Below are 23,491 nucleotides of genomic sequence, written 5' to 3'. Positions count from 1 at the left end.
GGCAGGCTCTCTGGCTGTGTTGGCGTGTGCTCTGTTTTGATAAGTGGGGGAAAAAAAACTAACAGTGACATCACTGAAATTCTGTGGGCTGATTGCTCGGTGGGTGGCAGCTGTTGTTGCTGGTGGGTAGCTTAGATATAGCAGAGTAAAAAACAGGTTCTTTTTTTAAAAAAAACTAGCTGGAATAATGCTGTTTGCATGGGCCAGGGGTGGGGGTAGGTGCTCTTTGGTCTCTTTCTTTTCTACCTTTTCAGCCTCAACGGTACAGGGGATAAAGCTGATTGCAAATAGCTGGTAAATTATTACACTAGCTAAATTTCGTTGTAAAGCTAAGTAATGGCAGGGCAGCTCGCCCAAGTGGAATGTGCCTCCTGTGGTATGTGGGAAGTCGTCGATGTACCATGTGACCTTGACGGACATATCTGCAGAAAGTGTCTCCGGCTGCAGAAGCTTGAGCTTCGGGTTTTGGAGCTCGAGTGGCGGCTGGAGTCACTGGCGCATCCACGATGTGCAGGACTACATGATAGCACGTTTGAGGTAGTCAACCCGGTACCTAAGTGAGCACAGTCCGAGAGGGACTGGGTGGCTGTCGGACGGACAAGAAGGTTAGGGCAGGTCGTGCAGGAGTCCCCAGAGGGCATCCCACTTTCTAACCTGTATTCAGTTCTGAGTACCGATGGGAAGGAGGGTTCCTTTGTATAGTGCAGTGAGGGTCATGACTGCAACATCATGGGTGACTCAGCTGTGCTGGGCGGGAGGAAAAAGGACAAGAGAGCAATAGTGGTAGGGGATTCTATGGTTAGAGGAACAGATAGCCATTTTTGTGGTCGCAGACGTGATTCCAGGATGGTATGTTGCCTCTCTGGTGCAAGGGTCATGGATATCACCGAGCGACTACAGAGCATTCTGGAGGGCAAGGGTATACAGTTGGAGGTCGTGATCCACATTGGTACCAACAATATAGCAAGAAAGAGGGATAGGTCCTGCAAGCTGAGTTTAGGGAGTTGGGAAAGAGATTAGCAAGCAGGACAACAAGGGTAATAATCTCCGGATTGCTCCCAAGGCCACAGGCTAGTGAGTTTAGTAATAGGAAAATACATCAGATGAATGTGTAGCTGGAGAGATGGTGCAGGAGGGAGGGCTTTTGATTTCTGGGGCATTGGGACCAGTTCTGCGGTAGGTGGGATCTGTATAAGCCGGATGGTCTGCACCTGAACAGGACTGGGACAAATATCCTTCTGGAAGGTTTGCTGGTGCTGTTGCGGATGGTTTGAACTAGATTGGCAGGGGGATGGGAATCTGAGCGTAGTCTTAAGACAATTTTAGGGCAGGGAACAGGATGCAAAAAATTAGCAAAATTGGCGAGTGACTCTAAAAGACAGAAGAAGAAAAGGTTAAAAAGTGTGCAACATAGGAATTTGGCAGTGTTAAAGGGTATTTATTTAAATGCAAAGAGTATAGTAAATAAAACAGACGAGTTGAGATCACAGATAGACACGTGGCAACACGATATCTTTGCTATAACGGAAACTTGGCTTAAGGAGGGGCAAGAATGGCAGCTCAACATCCCTGGATTTAGAGTATTCAGGCATGATAGGGAGATAAAAAAATGGGGGGGGGGGGTGTAGCATTATTAGTCAAGGAATCATTAACAGCTTTGAGAAGGGATGATATGCTAAATGAATCATCAAACGAGGCCATATGGGTGGAGCTCAGAAATAAAAACTTTAGGGCAGTGATGGGTGGGGATTTCAGCTACCCCAATATCGACTGGGATACAAACAGTGCGAAGGGCACAGAGGGGACAAAATTTTTGACCTGCATTCAAGAGAACTTTTTCAGCCAGTACATAACAAACCCAATGAGAGGTAGCACAATTCCAGATTTAATTTTCGGTACTAAAGCTGGGCAAGTGGAAGAAGTAACAGTGGGTGACCATTTTGGAGAGAGTGACCGTAATACAGTTAGTTTTAGCATAATCATGCAAAAGGACAAAGATAAAACAGGAGCAAAGGTTCTAAATTGGAGGAAGGCAAATTTTACGAAACTGAGCGGTGACCTGGCGAAGGTGGACTGGATGCAGCTAGTTGAAGGAAAATCAATGGCAAACCAGTGGGAGCCATTCAAGAGCAAGATACTACAGGCACAGTGTAGGCATGTCCCCACAAAGATAAAGGATGGTACTGCCAAATCTAGAGCTCCCTGTTATCCAGCAGCTTACAGAATAAGTTAAAGGAAAAAAAGAAAGCTTATGATGATCATAACTATCTAAATACTTTAAAAAGCCTAGATCAGTATAGAAAGTGCAGGGATGAAGTAAAAAAGGAAATGAGAAAAGCATAGAGAGGACATGAAAAATTATTGGCAGGTAAAATTAAGGAAACCCCAAATATGTTTTATCAGTACATTGAGTAAGAGGATAACTAAGGAAAGTGTAGGGCCTATCAGAGATGTACAGGGGAACTTATGCGTGGATGCAGAAGATGTGGGCAGGGTTCTTAATGAGTTTTTTGTCTCTATCTTCACAGGAGAGAGAGTTGATGCAGACACTGCAGTTAAAGAGTGTGAAATGTTAGATAAGATAAGCATAATGAGAGAGGAAATGCTTGAGGGTCTGACATCCCTGAAAGTGGATAAAGTGGATAAATCGCTAGGACCAGATGTTTTGCATCCCAGGTTATTAAAGGAAGCCCGGGAGGAAATAGTGGATGAGCTGAGGACCATCTTCAAATCCTCATTGGATACAGGCAAGGTACCAGATGATTGGAGGTCTGCGAACGTTGTACCATTGTTTAAAAAGAGTGCGAGGGATAAGCCAGGTAATTATAGGCCAGTCAGTCTGACCTCGGTGGTGGGTAAATTGTTAGAATCTATTCTGAGGGACAGGATAAACTGTCACTTAGAAAGGTATGGATTAAGCAGGGATAGTCAGCCTGGATTTGTAAAGGGAAGGTCATGTCTTACTAACTTGATTGAGTTTTTTGAGGAAGTAACAAGGAGGATTGATGAGGGTAGTGCAGTGGATGTGGTTTACACGGATTTTAGTAAGGCGTTTGACAAGGTCCCGCATGGCAGACTGGTCAGTAAAATGAAAGCTCATGGGATACAGGGGAAGGTGGCAGGTGGGATACAGGATTGGCTCAGTGACAGGAAACAAAGGGTAGTAGTCGATGGATGTTTTTGTGAATGGAAAGCGGTTTCCAGTGGCGTTCCACAGGGCTTAGTGTTGGGTCCCTTGCTATTTGTGATATATATTAATGATTTGGACTTAAATGCGGGAGGCATCATTGGGAAATTTGCTGATGACACAAAAATTGGCCGTGTAGTTAATAGTGAGGAGGAGAGTCATGGACTCCAGAATGATATCTGGTTTGGTGGGGTGGCGGGGGGGGGAAGTGGCAAATGGAATGCAATCCGGAGAAGTGTGAGGTGATGCATTTGGGGAGGGCAAATAAAGCGAGGGAATATACAATAAACGGGAGGATATTGAGAGGGGTAGAAGAAGTGAGGGACTTTTTGGAGTGCATGTCCACAAGTCCCTGAAGGTGGCAGGACAGGTAGATAGAGTGCTGAAGAAGGCATATGGATTGCTTTCCTTTATTGACCCAAGAATAGTGTACAAAAGCAGGGATGTGACGCTGGAGCTGTATAGAGCGCTGGTTAGGCCTCAGCTGGAGTAATGCATGCAGTTCTGGTCACCACATTACAGAAAGGGCATAATTGCTCCGGAGAAAGTGCAGAGGAGATTTACAAGAATGTTGCCAGGGCTTGAGCATTGCAGCTATGAGGAAAGATTGGATAGGTTGGGGTTGTTTTCCCTGGAATTGAGGAGGCTGAGGGGTGACTTGATTGAGGTGTACATAATTTTGAGGGGCCTAGATAGAGCAGACAGAAAGGACCTGTTTCCCTTGGCGGGTAGGTCGGTTACCAGGGGACACAGATTTAAGGTGTTTGGTATAAGGATTGGAGGGGATGTGAGGAAAAACCTTTTCACCCAGAGGGTGGTGGATGTCTGGAATTCACTGTCAGGAACAGTGGTGGAGGCAGAGACCCTCAATTCTTTTAAAAGGTACCCGAACATGCACCTAAGCTGCTGTGACCTGCAGGGTTATGGACCAGGTGCTGGAAGGTGGGATTAGTTTGGGTGGATAGCTTATTCGGCCAGCGGGGACATGATGTGCTGAATGGCCTCTTTTTGTGCAGTATTTTGTTCTATATGCTATTACATTCTCATGATAAACAGATTTTCCTCTATTTAACATTTTATAGTGACCTATTAACAGTAAGGTTGTTTCACTTACAGTGAATATTTTTGTAAAAATGTTATTGATGGCAGTGATTATTATTATGCAAATATCTTACCTTCCATGTACAGCCCATGGATGTAGGCTCCTTCTCTCGGAGCACTTGTCATATCTTCTCTGTTTTTTTTTGTAACTTCCACAGCTAGACACATTTTATCCAATGGCCATTCATTTTTCCTGGCCATTGATTGCATTATAGCCGTGAGGAAGGACTGCGGATTGAAAAAACCACCAAGCCACACTGCACTAGGCAGAGCAAAATCTGTACTCCATGCTTCCAATTCCTGAAAATAAATGCTGGCAAGTGAGAAAGTTGCAGCTAAATATTTATTCCCATTTACATTTTAGAATCATTTTCATAAAATAAATTGCAAAAGCAAATAGTGTGCTAGAATGTATCAACGAGACAATTTACTATAAAGCAAAGTACACCAGTTTGTCGTGCAAGATATTAATCAAGTGCCGGTTCTGGTTTCCTTACATGGTGGTGATATTAAGGCTTTGTAAAGGGTGCAGAGGAGGGCTACAAGATTAATTCCCAGTTTAAAGCAATTGTGTTACCCAGATTAGCTCCAAGAGCTGGCTCTCTACACTTTAGAGAAGCGTAGACTTGGGGGTGATGTGATCCAGTTTTGTAAAATGTTGAAGGGACTAGATTTTGCTTGTGTAGTTCAGTTGTTTCACTGAATAGGTTCGGGAGGACCAGATCTCACTCTTGCACGTTATCTAAGGGAAAAACTGGGTTAGACATTAAGAGATTCTTCTTTTCCCAAAGACTAGTGAATCTGTAGAAAAGGTTGCCGGGTTGTGTGGCTAATGCTGGTTTGCTTCCAGTGAGAGTGGATTTGTTTTTGATTGGGATGAAGAACACCTCGCTTAAGAGGTAGGGTACCTTGTAATGTTGATCAGGGTGATCTGCTGGACAAGTTTCAATTGCCTAAGTGAGTCAGAGAGGAATTTTTGGCCTGGGATTTTATCTGGTTTTTCACTTCCCAGAAGATCACATGGCTCCGCATGGAGTGAGGTGCACTTGGAATCACAACTGTATGGGGCAGGCTGTCAGTCATTTTTCATATGTTTGTAAAAGCATCAGCGTGGCTCAGTGTTAGCACTATTGTCTTTGAATCAGGTCGTGAGTTCAAGCCCTATTATACGACACCAGCACATAATATAGGCTGTACTGAGGTATTGTTACACTGTTGGAGATGCCAGCTTGTTCAAGTGGACATAAAACATTTTGTGGCACTATTCAAAGAAGGGCATTTATCCCTCAGCCAGCATCACAAAAACAAATTAACTAGTCTTGTATCTCAAGGCTGTTTGTGGAACTTTGCTGTTTACAGAGTGGCTGTCATGTTTACATATAAAACAACAGTGATTAAAACTCAAAAGTAATTTATTTGCTGTGATGCACTTTGGGATGTCTCGAGGATGTGAAAGGTGCTATCTACATAAATGCAAGTTTATTCTTTTATTTATGTATAGGACTGCAAACCCAAATAATAAAATTACTCTTGTGTATTTACAATATTCATTCATGTTGTCCAGTGGGCCATTGTTGTTAGAACATATAGCAGTAATATTTTTCCTTTGTCATATAGTTGCTGATTTATATTTTTACTGCTCTGTGCTGAGTTAAATCAATTTTTAGATTCCCTGTAGTTGTCATAATAAAACTCTTAGCCATACAATAAGAATATAATATTTTTGTTACTCTGGAGGCAAACATAGCCAGTTTGCACCGAGAAAGGGCCTATAAGCAGATAATGAGTTGAATGACCAGTTAATCTGTTTTTGATAATATTAATTGTGGAAGGAATGTTAGTAGAATACCAGAACTTCCTGCACTTCTTTAAATAATACCATGGAAATTTCTTACATCCACCTGAGCAGGCAAACAGGAACTTTGTTAATGTTTTATCTGAAAGATGACACTCCACCCAATGTCCCCTCTAAATTTTTCTCATTGTGTGCAGCCTGTTCATTTGAATGCACCATGCATTTAAAAATTTTTTGCATGGCTCTGCATGTGCGGTATCTTAACGGCGATATCTTATGAGCGGTCTCCATGGTACATTCCAGGTTGCTGAGCGGCTGTGCACATGCACAGTTTACAGGGAACACTGACTCCCATCCCCTATAAGCAGTATTAAGGATGACAAATTTGCTATACATATACATGATTAAAGGCCAAGACAGGAGCAGATTATATCCTGCTACTTTGTAGAGAACAAAAAACATGAAGAGGAAATTTCAGCTCTTTCCAGACCTCAGGTAGCCTGAACCAATTTCTAAAATGTAATTAGGTATACAAATGATTCTATGGTAATAGAAAGCTGCCTGTTTAACTTGGTATAAACTACTCACAGAATCAATGTAATTTTTGAAATAGCTGAAGATGACCCCGTTCTTTTGAAACCCAAACATTGGCGTTGGATCGAGTGACATCAATACTTGAGAAATAACTTGGAGAACAGTAACGCATCGTACATTGTTCGTCATTTGTATATTGCTGAATATCACAAGTATTAACCAACTAAACATAGTTAAACTATTGTCACTCACCCTGATACGTAGGAGAAGATCAGTAAACCATGCTCCTAAATTATAAAGTGATGGGTAGGCAAGATCTGCCCACGTTGTTGGGACTGAGTCAAGAAATAAGGCATTTGAAATATCTTCCATATCAGCTGTGATGGTCAGTTCTCCCTGAAAAGCAGCACAGGTGTAGAATGCATTTGTTACTGAAAGCCTAAGTTCAAAGATTTTCTTCTACTTTAGAAGAGTGCAAACTTGATGAATGTGGCAATTATGTAATTTTTTAAAAACAACTTTTAATATATAGCCTAAGGTGCATCAGCTTGCAATAACATGTCATCTGTCAATGGACTAATGGGAATTCATCACCTGCTACACTGACCAACTTACCTGTTAGGCTACTCAACATGCTCCAAAGGTTAAGTTCTTATTTGCCAACTCATAACATGCGAACATACGAGCAGGAGTAGGCCCCTCGAGCCTGCTCCGCCATTCAGTAAGATCGTGGCTGATCTGATTGTAACCTTAACTCCACATTCCTGCCTACCCCCAATAACCTTTCACCCCCTTGATAATCAAGAATCTATCTACCCCTGCCTTAAAATATTAAAAGACTCTTCTTCCACTGCCTTTGTGGAAGAGAGTTCCAAAGACTCTCAATCCTTGGAGAGAAAAAATTTCTCCTCATCTTTGTCTTAAACGGGCGACCCCTTATTAGCAACCATACCTTCATCTAAGTCATTTATATAAATCGTAAAAGGTTGAGGCCCAAGCACAGATCCCTGTGGTACACCACTCGTTACATCTTGCTAACCAGAAAATGACCCATTTATGCCTACTCTGTTTCCTGTTAGCTAGCCAATCTTCTATCCCTGCCAAAATGTTACCCCCTACATCATGAGCTTTCTGCAATAACCTTTGATGTGGCACCTTATGAAGTGCCTTCTGGAAATCTAAGTACAGTATATTCACCGGTTCCCCTTTATCCACAGCACATATTACTTCTTCAAAGACCTCCAATAAATTGGTTAAACATGATTTCCCTTTCACAAAATCATGTAGACTCTGCCTAATTACCTTGAATTTTTCTAAGTGCCCTGCTATAACGTCTTTAATAATAGCTTCTAAAATTTTCCCTAAGACAGATCTAAAGCTAACTGGCCTGTAGTTTTCTGCTTTCTGTCTCCCTTTTTGAATAAAGGAGTTACATTGGCTTTTTTTCCAATCTAATGGAACCTTCTTTGAATCTAGGGAATTTTGGAAAATTATAACTAATGCATCAACTATCTCACTAGCCACTTCTTTTAACATCCTAGATGAAGTCCATCAGGACCCGGGGACTTGTTAGCCCACAGCTCCAACAATTTGTTCAATACCACTTCCCTGGTGATTGTCATTTTCTTGAGTTCCTCCCTCCCTTCCATTTACTGATTTACAGCTATTTCTGGTTTGCTACTTATATCCTGTATGGTGAAGACCGTTGCAAAGTACCTGTTCAATTCATCTGCCATATCCTTATTTTTCCTTATTAATTCTCCATGCTCACTTTCTATAGCACCAACGCTCACTTTAGCTTTTTTTTAAATATCCATAGAAACTCTTACTATCTGTTTTTATATTTCTCGCCAGCTTTCTCTCATACTCTAATTTTTCCCTCCTTATTAATCTTTTAGTCATTCTTTGCTGCTTTTTATATTCTGTCCAATGTTCTAACCTGCCACCGATCTTTCTGCAATTATATGCTTTTTCTTTAAGTTTGAGATTATCTTTAACTTTTTAGTTAACCATGGATGGTAGATCCTTCCCTTGGAATTTTCTTTCTCGTAATGCACCTATTCTGAAATATCCCCTTAAATGTCTGCCACTGCATCTTTGTTGACCTATCCCTTAACCTACTTTGCCAGTTCACTTTTGCTAGCTCTGCTTCATGCCCTCATAATTGCCCTTATTTAAGTTTAAAATACTCGCCTTAGAACCACTCTTCTCTCCCTCAAACTGAATGTAAAATTCAATCATATTATGATCGCTGCTGCTTAGGGGTGCCTTCACTATGAGGTCAAAAATCAATCCTATCTCGTTGCACAATAGCCTGCTCTCATGTTGGCTCCAGAACGTGCTGTTCTAAGAAGCTATCCCGAAAACATTCTATGAACTCCTCATCTAGGCTACATTTGCCCATCTGATTTTTCCAATCTATATGTAGATTAAAATCCCCATGATTATCGGCTGTACCTTTCTGACAAGCACCCATTATTTCTTCTTTTTATACCCTGTCCTACTGTGTGGTTACTGTTAGGAGGCCTGTACACCACTCTCACAAGTGAGTTCTTACCTTTATCATTTCTTATCTCGACCCAAACCGCATCCTGGTTTCCTGAAAGGTCATTCCTCGCTATTGTGCTGATAGCATCATTAATTAACAGGGCCACCACTCCACCTTTTCCGAGCTTCCTGTCCTTCCTAAATGTCAAATACCCTTCAATATTCAGATCCCAGTCTATGCCATCCTGCAGTCATGGCTATCAGATCATACTTATTTATTACTATTTGCACAATCAGTTCATCTGTTTCGTTTCGAATGCCACTCGCATTCCGATACACAGCCTTTAGTTTTATCCTTTTTTATTATTTTTTTAAATCTCTAGCCTTGACTGCTGATTTACTTTTAGATGTGTAATCACTGTCCCTTCCTGTCACCGTTTGTTTATCTTTTCCCATAATAATACCTTTCTTGCTTTGTCTCTACTCTTTGATTTACCACATCTTCCCAAATTTGAGTCCTTGCCCCCACTATTTAGTTTAAAACCCTCTCTACTTTCCTAGTTATGCAACTTGCTCGAATACCGGTCCCAGCACGGTTCAGGTGTAGACCATCCCAACGGTACAGCCCCCACTTTTCCCAGTACTGGTGCCAGTGCCCCATGAACTGGAACCCACTTCTACCACACCAGTCTTTGAGCCACGCATTCATTTCTCTAATCTTATTTGCCCTGCTCCAATTTGCACATGGCTCAGGTGATAATCCAGAGAGTATTATCTTTGAGGTTCTGCTTAATTTGGTTCCTAGCTCCTCATACTAACTGCCTATGTCGTTGGTACCTACATGGACCACGACGTATGGATCCTCCCCCTCCCAGTGTAAGTTCCTCTCCAACCCTGAGCAGATGTCCCGAACCCTGGCACCGGGCAGGCAACACAACCTTCTGGACTCTTGCTGTTTGCTGCAGAGAACAGTGTCAATCCCCCTCACTATACTGTCCCCTACTACCACTACTTTCCTTTTTTTATTCGTTTGTGGGATGAATAGGCCAGCATTTGTTGCCCATCCCTAATTGCCCTTGACAACTTGCAAGGCCATTTCAGAGGGCATTTAAGAATCAACCACATTGCTGTGTGTCTGGAGTAACGAGTAGGCCAGACCAGATAAGGACAGCAGATTTCCTTCCCCAAAGGACATTAGTGAATCAGTTGGGTTTTTATAACAATCGACAATGATTTCATGGTCACCATTAGACTAGCTTTCCTTTTAAAATTCCAGATTTATTAATTGAATTCAAATTTCACCATCGGTCGTGGTGGGTTTCGAACCCATGTCCCCAGAGCATTAGCCTGGGCTGTGAATTACTAGTCCAGTGACATTATCACTATGTCATCACCTCACCTGCTGCCCCTGCTTGAACAGCTTCCTGGACAATGGTGCCATGGTCAGTCTGCTCATCCACACTACAGCGCTCGCTCTTGTGCATACAAGCTGCAAGAACCTCGAACTTGTTGCTCAATTGCAAGGGCTGGGGCTCCTCCACTCCCATCTTCTTGATCCTCTTACCTCATTGTTACACTCTCCTGTCCCTAACCACTAACCAAAACAGATGAGCCTATCCTAAGTGCTTGTGCCTGCCTTTTGGAACAGTGTCCAGGCAACTTTCCTCCTCCATGATGCATCCCTGTGTCTGCAGCTCGGCCTCCAGATCAGTGACTGTGAGCTGAAGCTGCTCAAGCCGCAGACACGACAGACATTGCCATGAATTGCCATGGCATCCAGGAACTCCCACATACTGCAGTTGCGACACATCACCTGTCCTGCCATCTTTATTATGTTAATTTAATTACATTTATTTTCTCTTAATTTATAGTTCCCCTTCCTTATCAAAGTCCCTCACTTACCAAATTCCCTTCTTCATACTCTGTGGTCTCCAGCAGCACTCAATGCAGACAAGCAGCATTGAGAGTCCCCTGAATTTATACTGTCTGAAAACAATGATGTAAATAGTGGGCGGCACAGTGGCGCAGTGGTTAGCACCGCAGCCTCACAGCTCCAGCGACCCGGGTTCAATCCTGGGTACTGCCTGTGTGGAGTTTGCAAGTTCTCCCTGCGTCTGCGGGTGCTCCGGTTTCCTCCCACATGCCAAAAACTTGCAGGTTGATAGGTAAATTGGCCATTAGCAATTGCCCCTAGTATAGGTAGGTGGTAGGGAAATATAGGGACAGGTGGGGATGTGGTAGGAATATGGAATTAGTGTAGGATTAGTATAAATGGGTGGTTGATGGTCAGCACAGACTCGGTGGGCCGAAGGGCCTGTTTTAGTGCTGCATCTCTAAAACTAAAAAACTAAATCAGCTTTGCTAGAGCTCAGAAACCAGTTAAAGCTAGCTATGTAATTAACTAGCTACAGCTACTCTCAGAGAGCTTGTATACCCTTGTTTAAAACTGTAAGAAACCGAACTTGCCTCTTAAACAGTAATTTCAGTTAATTGCTAAATGTAAACAAAACAAAAACTAGACTTTAGAGAGATTAACCCTTAAAATTCACTCACTTAACAAACTACTTTGCTCACACTCTGTGCTCTCCAGCAGCACTCAGTGCAGATCAAGCATATACAGAATAAGGCAACCTCATACCCACTAGCCATATAAACAACTTAAGGGGCGAAAACTACGGAGGCTGGAGTTGCTGAAAATAGTGGGTGCACTGCTTCCGGCACAGCCTTCGTGGTGCCCTATGCTGGTAAAAGCGCGAGCGCTAATATGCTGTGGGTCCACCAGAAGCTTTAACACTGGGCAGATGGTGACAGCAAACAGCTCGGGCCGATTTGACAGATGCTCTGCCGGTTTGGACCATGCTGGTCTAGTGAACGCCATGTCATAACATAAGAAATAGGAGCAGGAGTAGGCCATTCGGCACCTCGAGCCTGCTCCCCCATTCAATAAGATCATGGCTGATCTGACTGTGGCTTTAACTCTACTTTTCTGCCTGCCCCCATCATGAACATGTGCAATGCCAAATGATGATTTTTAATCCATCAGTTGGAAACCTGAATTAAACTTTACTTTGGTTCTGTCTTCACAAAGGAGGACACAAATAACCTCCCAGAAATGTTAGGGAACCAAGGGTCTAATGAGAGGGAGGAACTGAAGGAAATCGATATGAGTAGAAAAATAGTGCTCGGGAAATTAATGGGGTCAAAGGCTGACAGATCCCCAGGGCCTGATAATCTACATCCCAGAGTACTAAAGGAAGTGGCTCTGGAAATAGTGGATGCATTGGTGGTCATCTTCCAAAATTCTATAGACTCTGGAGCAGTACCTACAGATTTGGAGGGTGGCAAACGTAACCCCACTTTTTTAAAAAAAGGAGGGAGAGAAAAAACCGGGCATTACGGACCAGTTAGCTTTACATCAGTAGTGGGGAAAATACTAGAGTCTATTATAAAGGATGTGATAGCAGAACACCTGGAAAGCATAAACAGGATTGAACAAAGTCAGCATGGGTTTACGAAAGGGAAATCATGCTTAACAAATCTACTGGAGTTTTTGAGTGTAACTAGTAGAATAGTTCAGGGAGAACCAGTGGATGTGGTGTATTTGGATTTTCAGAAGGCTTTTGATAAGGTCCCACATAAGAGGTTAGTGTGCAAAATTAAAGCACATGGGATTGGGGATAATATACGGGCATGGATTGAGAATTGCTTGACAGACAAGAAACAAAGAGTAGGAATAAATGGGTCTTTTTCCGGTGGCAGGCAGTGACTAGTGGGGTACTGCAGGGATCAATGTTTGGGCCCCAGCTATTCACAATATATATTAATGACTTGGGTGAGGGAACTAAATGTAACATTTCCAAGTTTGTAGACGACACAAAGCTGGAGGGGAATGCAAGCTGTGAGGAGGATGCAAAGAGGCTCTAATGTGATTTGGACAAGTTGGGTGAGTGGGCAAATGCATGGCAGATGCAGTATAATGTGGATAAATGTGAGGTTATGCACTTTGGTGGCAAAAACAGAAAGGCAGATTATTATCTGAATGGTGATAGATTGGGAAAGGGGGAGGTGCAACGAGATCTGGTTGTCCTTGTACACCAGTCACTGAAAGCAGGCAGTTAGGAAGGCGAAAGGTATGTTGGCCTTCATTGCAAGAGGATTTGAGTACAGGAGCAAGGATGTCTTACTGCAGTTATACAGGGCCTTGGTGAGACCACATCTGGAGTATTGTGTGCAATTTTGGTCTCCTTATCTGAGGAAGGATGTTCTTGCCATGGAGGGAGTGCAAAGAAGATTTACTAGGCTGATTCCTGGGATGGCAGGATTGACGTATGAGGAGAGATTGGGTTGACTAGGCCTATATTCACTAGAGTTTAGAAGAATGAGAGGGGATCTCATAGAAACCAATAAAATGCTAACTAGGACTAGACAGGCTAGATGCAGGGAGGATGTTCCCGATGGCTGGGGAGTCCAGAACCAGGGGTCACAGTCTCAGGATACGGGGTATGCCATTTAGAACCGAGATGAGAAAGTTCTTTACTCAGCGGGTGGTGAACCTGTGGAATTCTCTACCGCAGAAGGCAGTGGAGGCCAAGTCATTAAATATATTCAAGGAGATAGATATATTTCTTAATGCCAAAGGGATCAAGGGATATGGGGAGAAAGTGGGAACAGGATACTGAATTAGACGATCAGCCATGATCTTTTTTGAATGGCGGAGCAGGGCCGAATGGCCTACACCTACTCCTATTTTCTATGTTTCTATGTTTAAAAAGAAAGCAGGAGACAACAAACTTGCATCAACTTTAAAAAGAAAGCAGCTAAAATGGCCATCACAATTTGCATCAAAATACCTCACATACTAAGGTATCGAGATAGAGACGAATGTCTGATTAATCTCCCACTAGAGCAGTGGCTTACAAATTTTGAATGAGCTACCTGCCTCACCTCCATTAACAAGACATTCAAAGCTATCTTGGACCATTAACACTGCTGCAGACGAACCTCAAAGGGTAAACACTGAAACAATGGGGCCCTGAGACATTGGAATTTAGACATGATCTAATTAAATTACAAAAGAGAGAATACACTGGACAGTCATGTGACAGTCTCTCCAACTGTGTGAAACCTGGCAGTTTCGCTTCGCGACAGCAGACAAGCATCTGAGTTTGACCAGTGCCGGACTCAAGTGGGGTCTGCCTCCTTTGCTCTCTCGCTGTCTCGCTCTCTCTTGCTGTTGCTCTCTCTCTCCAGGCAATGCTGCAGACAGAGACCCTGGGAAGAAAACCATCTACATCACTGTCTCCAAGAGAACCCTGCACCAGGTGGCCACCTCTACCAGCCAGAAACTTCAGGACCACGGGTTCAGCTGGAAGGCAACCGAATTACCAGACTCCTCAGACTGTATATTCTTTTATTGTTCTGGATTCTAATCCAATCAATCTATCCTTCACTTTGTAACCTATTTGTGTATGTGTGAAAGTTGGAGCGTAGTTTATTATTTTACTTGGATCAGGTTTTGACTTTTTGTTTAAACTCAAAAAAACCTGTCCGATTGGTTCTTTTAAGATCATAGCACATAAAAGGTTAAACACTCAATGAATTGGTAAGCATATGCACTGTTTTAAAGAAATAAACCCCGTTGTGGTCAAACAAGGAGAGGGACAAGAAGGGAGTCATTCGACCCCTCCTCACCTGATCGTAACACCTCCCATAATCTTTTACTCCCTTGTAGATCAAAAATCTATCTATCTAGGCTGCAAACAGTCTGGTTCACCCACAAGACAGTTGCCAGGGAGAGGGATGGAATCAGTGGATAGGGAATGGAGTTTGTAGCAAGCTTTGGGCTTCCCAATGGATGAAATTTCTGCTCATCCAGTACTTTCCTGGAAATCCATGTTGAATCCATCCAATTATGTTTCCAGCCCTGCCACAGTACCAAAATGGTTCTCATCAAATTCACAGATGACATCCTCTGTAACTGTGACAAACTATCCCTCCTCGTCCTTCTCAATCTGTCTGCAGCCTTCGACACAGTTGACCACATGATCCTCATCCAATGCCTCTGGAAAAACAGTCCGATAACTTAGAGACAGTGGAGGAGTCGAGAGAGGTGGTGGTGAGGTAGAGCTATTGTCAGTATACATAGAGTCATACGGTCGAGTCATTTACGGCACAGAAGGAGACCATTTGGCCCACCGAGTCCATGCCGTCTCTTCACGGAGCAATCCAGTCAGTCCCATTTCCCCTGCTCGATCCCTGTAGCCTTGCGAGTTTATTTCCTTCAAGTGGCTATCCAATTTTCTTTTGAAATCATTGAGAATCACTGCTTTCATCATGGTTGTGGGCAGCAAGTTCCAGATCATTACCATCCGCTGCGTAAAAAGGTTTTTCCTCACATTCCCCCTGCATCTTTTGGCCAAAACCTTCTATCTTGTCCCCTAGTCCTTGTACCATTAGTTAATGGGAACAGTTTTTCCTTGTCTAACTTATCTATGCCTGTCCTAATCTTGTATTAAATCTCCTCTCAATCTCCTTTGCTCTAAGAAGAACAGCCCCAGCTTTTCTAAACTAACCTTGTAACTAAAAGCCCTCAACCCTGGAACCATTCTGACAAATCTCCTCTGCACCGTCTCAATGACTGTCACATCCTTCCTAAAGTGTGGTGACCAGAACTGGGTGCAATATTCCAAGTGGGGCATAACCAGAGTCTTATAAAGTTTCAGCATAACTTCCCTGCTTTTGTACGCCATTCTTCTATTTATGAAGCCCAAGATCCCATTTGCTTTGATAATCACTCTCTCAATATGTCCTGCACCTTCAAAGTTTGATGCACATACACCCCCAGGTCCCTCTGTTCCTGCACACTCTTTAGAACTGTGCCATTAAGTATGTATTGTCTTTCCCAATTCCTTCTGCCAAAATGCATCACCTCACACTTCTCTGTATTAAATTCCATCTGCCACCTGTCTGCCCATTCTGCCTGCCTGCCTGTCTGTCTGTCTATCTGTCTCATGCTGTGTTTTCAGATGATGTTGCTGAACGGCAGCATGTAGATGAGAAATTGGAAGGGGGCCAAGGATAGATCCCTGGGGGACCTATTCTTAGGGATTAGTGTGTGGGTGGGAAGAGAAACCATTGCAGGTGATTCTCTGGTTGCAATTAGATAGATAAGAATAGAATCTGGCGAGTGCAGTCCCACCCAGATGGACAGTTTTGGAGAGGCATTGGAGGCGGATGGTGTTTTGAGCCCTGTGAAAGGCTGCAAACAGGTTCAGAAGGATGAGGAGGGATACCTTACCTTCAACACAGTCACATGGGATGTCAATTGTGACTTTGGTATTTCGGTACTGTGGCAGGAGCAGAAACCTGACTGGAAGGATTCAAACATGGAGTTCTGGAAAAGATGGGCAAATATTTGAGAGGTGACAGTATATTCCAGGACTTTGGAGAGGAAAGGGAGGTTGGAGATGGGGGCAGTAGTTTGCAAGGCCGGTGGGGTCAAGGGTTGGTTTTTTGAGGAAAGTGGCGAAGATGGCAAATTTGAAGGAGAAAGGGACAGAATTGGAAGAGAGAGAACCATTAATATTATCAGCTAACCTGGGGACCAGGAAGGGAAGTTGAATGGTCAGCAGTTGAATAGGAATAGGGTCGAAGAAGCAGGAGGTGGGTTTCATGGACGAGATAAGCTCAGAAAGGAGGGGAGCTTTAGACGAAGTTTGGCCCAGTCGGTTAGGGAAAGGGAGGAAATTGACAGAGGCAGTTGATTGGATGATGTCAATCTTAGAGACAAAGAAATCCATGAGTCCCTTGCACTTCTTGTTGGAGGTATGGGTAGAGGAGGCAGGAGAGAGGGGTTTAAGATAACAGTTTGCACTGGAGAAGCATTAAATTTCATCTGGCATTGTTCTGACAAATACATATATTTAAATTTCTGATTTGCCTTGTTTGATTCCACAGCTCCCATAGTTTGCTTTCTGAAAATGTGATTATTGAGTCGTACGGCATAGAAACAGGTCCTTCGGCCCACCGCGTCCACGCCGACCATAATGCCTATCTATACTAATCCCACCTGCCTGCATTAATTCCATATCCCTCTACGCCTTGCCCATTCAAGTACCTGTCCAGATGCCTCTTAAATGTTGCTACTGTTCCTGCCTCCACCACCTCCTCTGGCAGCTCAGATACCCACTATTCTTTGTGTGAATAATGTACCCCTTTGATCCCCTTTAAACCTCCTCCCTCTCACCTTAAATTTATGCCCTCTAGTTTTAGTCACCCCTACCATGGGAAACAGACTCTGGCTATTTACCCTATCTATGCCTCTCATAATTTTATATACCTCTATCATGTCCCCTTTCAGCCTCCTTCACTCCAAGGAAAACTGACCCAGCCTATCCAATCTCTCTTTATAACTCAAGCCCTCCAAACCAGGCAACATCCTTGTGAATCTTTTCTGCACCCTCTCTAGCTTAATCACATTTTTCCTGTAGTGCGGCGACCAGAACTGCACACAGTACTCCAAATGCGGCCTAACCAACGTTATGTACAACTGTAACATGACGTCCCAACTCAAACACTCAATGCCTCGGCCGATGAAGGCAAGCATGCCATACGCTTTCTTCACCACCCTGTCTACCTATGTTGCCACTTTCAGGGAACTATGTACTTGCACCTCAAGGTCTCTCTGCTCAACAACACTCGCCAGGGCCCTGCCATTCACTGTATATGTCCTGCCCTGGTTTAACTTCCCAAAATGCATCACTTTGCACTTGTCTGCATTAAATTCCATTTGCCAATCCCTTGCCCACTTTCCCAGTTGATCTATATCTTGTTGTAACCTTAGACAACCTTCTTCGCTGTCCACTAAAGCATCAATTTTGGTGTCATCTGCAAACTTACTAATCATGCCCCCTACATTCACATCCAATTCATTAATATATATGACAAACAACAGAGGGCCCAGCACCGATCCCTGCGGCATACCACTGGTCACCGGCCTCCAATCTGAAAAACAACCCTCCACTACCACCCTCTGCCTCCTATCACCAAGCCAATTTTGTATCCAATTGGCTAGCTCACCCTGGATCCCATGTGTTCGAACCTTCCAGAGCAGCCTACCATGCGGGACCTGGTCAAAGGCTTTGCTGAAGTCCATGTAGACAACGTCCACCGCCCTGCCCTTGTCAATCCTCTTAGTCACCTCCTCAAAAAACTCAATCAAATTCGTGAGACATGATTTCCCACGCACAAAGCCATGCTGACTATCCCTAATCAGACCTGGCCTTTCCAAATGCATATAAATCCTGTCTCTCAGAATCCCTTCCAATAACTTTCCCACCACTGATGTAAGGCTCACCGGCCTGTAGTTCCCTGGCTTATCCCTGCTGCCCTTCTTAAATAAAGGCACAACATTAGCTATCCTCCAGTCTTCCAATACCTCACCCGTGGCTAACGATGATGCAAAAATCTCTGCCAGGGCCCCAGCAATCTCCTCCCTTGCTTCCCATAGCATCCTAGGATACACCTGGTCAGGCCCTGGGGATTTATCCACCTTAATGCACTTCAAAACCTCCAACACCTCCTCCTTTGTAATGTTGATATGCTCCAGGATATCGCTGTTCCCTCCCTCGAACTCACTAGCTTCCATGACCTTCTCCATTAAGTTTCTGAATGCAAGTCATTGATGTGAATTAGAAACAGTAGTAGTCCGAATACTGAGCCCTGGGGCCCCCTATTTCCTCCACCCGAACGTATCTCTTCTAACAAGTCTACATTGTTTTCTATGCTTCAGTTAATTTCTTATCTATTCCCAAGATTTAATCAGGATTCTCCACAACTTTGCGCTCAGCCATCAGACTTTCATGTGCAACTTTGTCAGATGCTTTATGACAATTGAGGTACACCAGATTGTAGGGTTATCCGTAATCCACTTGAGTTGCCGCTTGCATAAAAAGGTTAAGGAGGTTGTTCAGTTGGGATTTTCCTTCCTCAAAAAAAGTTGAAGAGGTTCTTCAGGCATATCTTGCCCTTCTGAAGACAAGCTGACTGCTGTTTACTAGGGTTTTTTTGTACAGATAATCTTTAGAGTCCTAATAATAGATTGTTATTTTGTACAGAATTTAAGTAAGACTAATGATTCTATAGCTGCTTACATCTGTTTTATGACCCTTTTGGAATATGGGGCATTGGCTTGTTACCAATGTACTGGCTCCTTCCCTAGTGTTTCCATCATAAAGATTGCCAATGTCGGAGAAATATCCTCACTAGTCTGTCATAGAGTCATAGAGTTATACAGCACAGAAACAGGCCCTTTGGCCAATCGTGTCTGTGCCGGCCATCAAGCACCTTACTATTCTAGTCCCATTTTCTAGCACTTGGCCCGTAGCCTTGTATGCTATGGCATTTCAAGTGTTCATCTAAATACTTCTTAAATGTTGTGAGGGTTCCTGCCTCTACCACCACTTCAGGTAGTGCGTTCCAGATTCCAACCACCCTCTTTTTTTTCCCTCAATTTTTCCTCAAGTCCCCTCTAAACCTCCTGCCCCTTAGCTTAAATCTACGCCCCCTGGTTATTGACCCCTCCACGAAGGGAAAAAGTCTCTTCCTATCTAGCCTATCAGTGCCCCTCATAATTTGGTATACCTCAATCATGTCCCCCCTCATCCTTCTCTGTTCTAAGGAAAACAACCCTAGCCTTTTCAGTCTCTCTTCAGAGCTGAAATGCTCCAGCCCTGGCAACATCCTCGTGAATCTCCTCGGCACCCTCTCCAGTGCAATCACATTCTTCCTATGGTGTGGTGCCCAGAACTGTACTCAGTACTCCAGCTGTGACCTAACTAGTGTTTTATACAGCTCCATCGTAACCTCCCTGCTCTTATATTCTGTGCTTCGGTAATAAAGGCAAGTATCCCATATGCCTTCCTAACCACCTTATCTACCTGTGCTGCATCCTTCAGTGATCTATGGACAACTACACCAAGGTCCCTCTGACCTGTACTTCCTAGGGTCCTACCATCCATTGTATATTCCCTTGTCTTGTTAGTTCTCCCAAAATGCATCACCACACACTTCTCAGGATTAAATTCCATTTGCCACAGCTCCGTCCATCTTACCAGCCCATCTATATCGTCCTGTAATCTAAGGCTTTCCTCCTCACTATTTACGACACCACCAATTTCCGTGTCATCTGCGAACTTACTTATCATACCTCCTATATTCATGTCTAGATCATTAATGTACACTACAAACAGCAAGGGTCCCAGCACCGATCCCTGTGGTACACCACTGGTCACAGGCTTCCACTCGCAAAAAGAACCCTCGACCTTTACCCTCTGTTTTCTGCCACCAAGCCAATTTTGGATCCACTTTGCCAAATTGCCCTGGATCCCATGGGCTCTTACCTTCATAACCAATCTCCCATGCGGGACCTTATCAAAGCCTTACTGAAGTCCATGTAGACTACATCAACTGCCTTACCCTCATCTACACATCTAGTCACCTCCTCGAAAAATTCAGTCAAGTTAGTTAGACACGATCTCCCCCTGACAAAGCCGTGCTGACTATCCCTGATTATTCCCTGCCTCTCCAAGTGGAGATTAATCCTGTCCCTCAGAATTTTTTCCAATAGTTACCCAACCACTGATGTTAGTCTCACCGGCCTGCAATTACCTGGTCTATCCCTGCTACCCTTCATGAATAATCACTGTCTTCCAGTCCTCTGGCACCTCTCCCGTGGCCAGAGATGATCTGAAAATTTGTGTCAGAGCCCCTGCTATCACCTCCCTTGCCTCACACAACAGCCTGGGATACATCTCATCTGGGCCTGAGGATTTATCCACTTTTAAGCCCACTTAAGCATCTAATACTTCCTCCCTTTCAATGTTAATATGTTCAAGTATCCGCAATCCCCCTCCCTGATCTCTACACCTACGTTGTCATTCTCCACAATGAAAACAGATGAGAAGTAATCATTTAAAACCTCTCCTATGTCCTCCGGCTCCACAAACACATTGCCACTTTGGTCCCTAATGGGCCCTACTCTTTCCCTGGTTATCCTCTTTCCCTTAATATACTTATAACGCCTTAGGATTTTCCTTTATATTGACCGCCAATGTTTTTCATGTCCCCTCTTCGCTCTCCTAATTACTTTTTTAAGTACCCCCCTACACTTTCTATACTCCTCTAATGCCTCTGCATTACTGTCCCTTCTCTTGTAGGACTTTCTAGGTACTGGCTCAAAAACCTCTACTATATGCATTTTAAGAATTCCTCTCCCTTTAAGCCTTTTGCACTAAGGCTATCCCAGTTGATATTAGGTAAGTTGAAATGCCCTACTATTATTACCCTATTATTTTTACACCTCTCTGAGATTTGCCTACATATCTGTTCCTCTATCTCTCCCTGACTGTTTGGAGGCTTGTAGTACATGCCCAGCCAAGTGATTGCACCCCCCCCCCCCTTTTGTTCTTGTTCTACCCATATGGCCTCATTTGAGGAACCTTCTAAGATATCATCCCTCCTTACTGCAGTAATTGACTCCTTGATCAACAGTACAATACCACCTCCTCTTTTATCCCCTCCACTGTCATGCCTGAAGATTCTATATACCCTGGAATATTGAGTTGCCAGTCCTGCCCCTCCCTCGATCATGTCTCTGTGATAGTAATAATGTCATAATCCCATGTGCTAATCAATGCCCTCAATTCATCTACCTTATTAGTAAGACTCCTTGCATTAAAGTATATGCAATGCAGTGTTGCATTTTTCACTTGTGCCTTAACAGGTCTATATTTGCTCTGCCTTCTAGACTGGCTCAGTTTCTCTTCTATATTTGGCTGTGCCTCACCCCCTACTGTACATCCACTCTGTATCCCATCCCCTTGCCAAATTAGTTTAAACACCATCCACCACCCCGCCCACCCCAACAGCACTAGCAAACCTCCCAGCAAGGACCGGTGCAACTCGTCCAACATGTACAGGTCCCACCTTTGCCAGAAACAGACCCAGTGAACCAGGAACCTAAAGTCCTCCATTCTGCACCATCTCCTCAGCCACGCATTCATCTGCTCTATCCTATTCCTATACTCGCTAGCACGTGGCACAGGGAGTAATCCACAGATTACAACCTTTGAGGTCCAGTTTTTTAATCTGCTACCTAGCTCCCTAAATTCTTGTTTCAGGACCTCATCCCTCTTTCTACCTACGTCATTGGTACCAATGTGTATCACGACCTCTGACTGCTCACCCTCCCCCTTCAGAATGTCCTGCAGCCACTCCGAGACATCCTTGACCCTAGCACCAGGGAAGCAACATACCATTCTGGAGTCACGTTTGTGGCCACAGAAACGCCTATCTGCATCCCTTACGATAGAATCTCCTATCACTACAGCTCTTCCACCCTTTTCCTTCCCTGCTGTGCAACAGAGCCCTCCGTGGTGCCATGAACTTGGCTGTTGCTGCTTTCCTCTGGGAGGTCATACCCCCAACAGTATCCAAACAGTATCTGTTTGAGAGGGGGATGGCCACAGGAGACTCCTGCACTCCCTGCCTGCGCCTACTACTCCATCTGGTGGTCATCTATCCCTTTTCTGCCTGTGCAGCCATTACCTGCGGTGTGACTACCTCACTAAACGTGCTATCCATGACATCCTCAGCATCGCAGATGCTCCACAGTGAATCCACCTGCAGCTCCGTAATACGGGTAGTCAGTAGCTGTAAATGGATACACTTCCTGCACACTGGAAGCATCCCTGATTTCCCACATAGCGCAGGAGGAGCATATCACGGGGCTGAGCTCTCCTGCCATGACTCACCCTTAGATTAATTAGTTACTCCCTTAATTAAAAAATACTAATTACAATAGGGGCCTTGTTCTACCTACTACAATCTAAAGTCTTTAATAAGTTACACTGAATTAAAAAAACTCTTTAGTGGTACTCACCTTATCACCAGAGGTTTTTTTTTAACAAAAAAAAACTTTCCCCTTATTTTTTTCAGCTATTTAAATGCACTAACAGCTGCTACTCACCCAACCAATCACCTTGCAGATTTCCCGTGATGTCACTGTACGTTTTTTTCGAGTCTCAGCACACGCCTCTGTTCCAACCCTAGTCTATCCAATCTTTCCTCATAACTAAAATTCTCCAGTCTAGGCAACATCCTCGTAAAACTCTGAATCTCGCTAGTGCAATCACATCTTTCCTATAGTGCGGTGATCAGAACTACACGCAGTACTGCGGCTGTGGCCTATACAGTTCCAGCATAACCTCACAGCTCTTATATTCTATGCCTTGGCTAATAAAGGCAAGTATGCCTTCTTGACCACCTTAACTACCTGTTCAGCCACCATCAGGGGCCTGTGGATATATACTCCAAGGTCCTCCTGTTCC

General features: G+C 43.9%; 1 protein-coding gene across 1 annotated transcript in view; it reads right to left on the bottom strand.

The window, feature by feature from the left end:
• Positions 1-23,491, bottom strand: part of LOC137384384 (dynein axonemal heavy chain 17-like) — a 1,056,876-nt gene that overhangs the window by 780 nt on the left and 1,032,605 nt on the right. Inside the window, exons 79-80 of the mRNA XM_068058353.1 lie at positions 6,870-7,013; positions 4,363-4,588 (exon numbers count right to left, since the gene is read on the bottom strand). Coding sequence (XP_067914454.1) covers positions 4,363-4,588; positions 6,870-7,013 — 370 coding nt within the window. The remainder of the gene's footprint in view (positions 1-4,362; positions 4,589-6,869; positions 7,014-23,491) is intronic.

This window comes from Heterodontus francisci, chromosome 26 (genome assembly GCF_036365525.1).
Source record: "Heterodontus francisci isolate sHetFra1 chromosome 26, sHetFra1.hap1, whole genome shotgun sequence".
In the NCBI taxonomy this organism is placed as follows: Eukaryota; Metazoa; Chordata; class Chondrichthyes; order Heterodontiformes; family Heterodontidae; genus Heterodontus; species Heterodontus francisci.
Note: the sequence above shows the minus strand (reverse complement) of the source record. Positions and strands in the feature narration are given on the sequence as shown.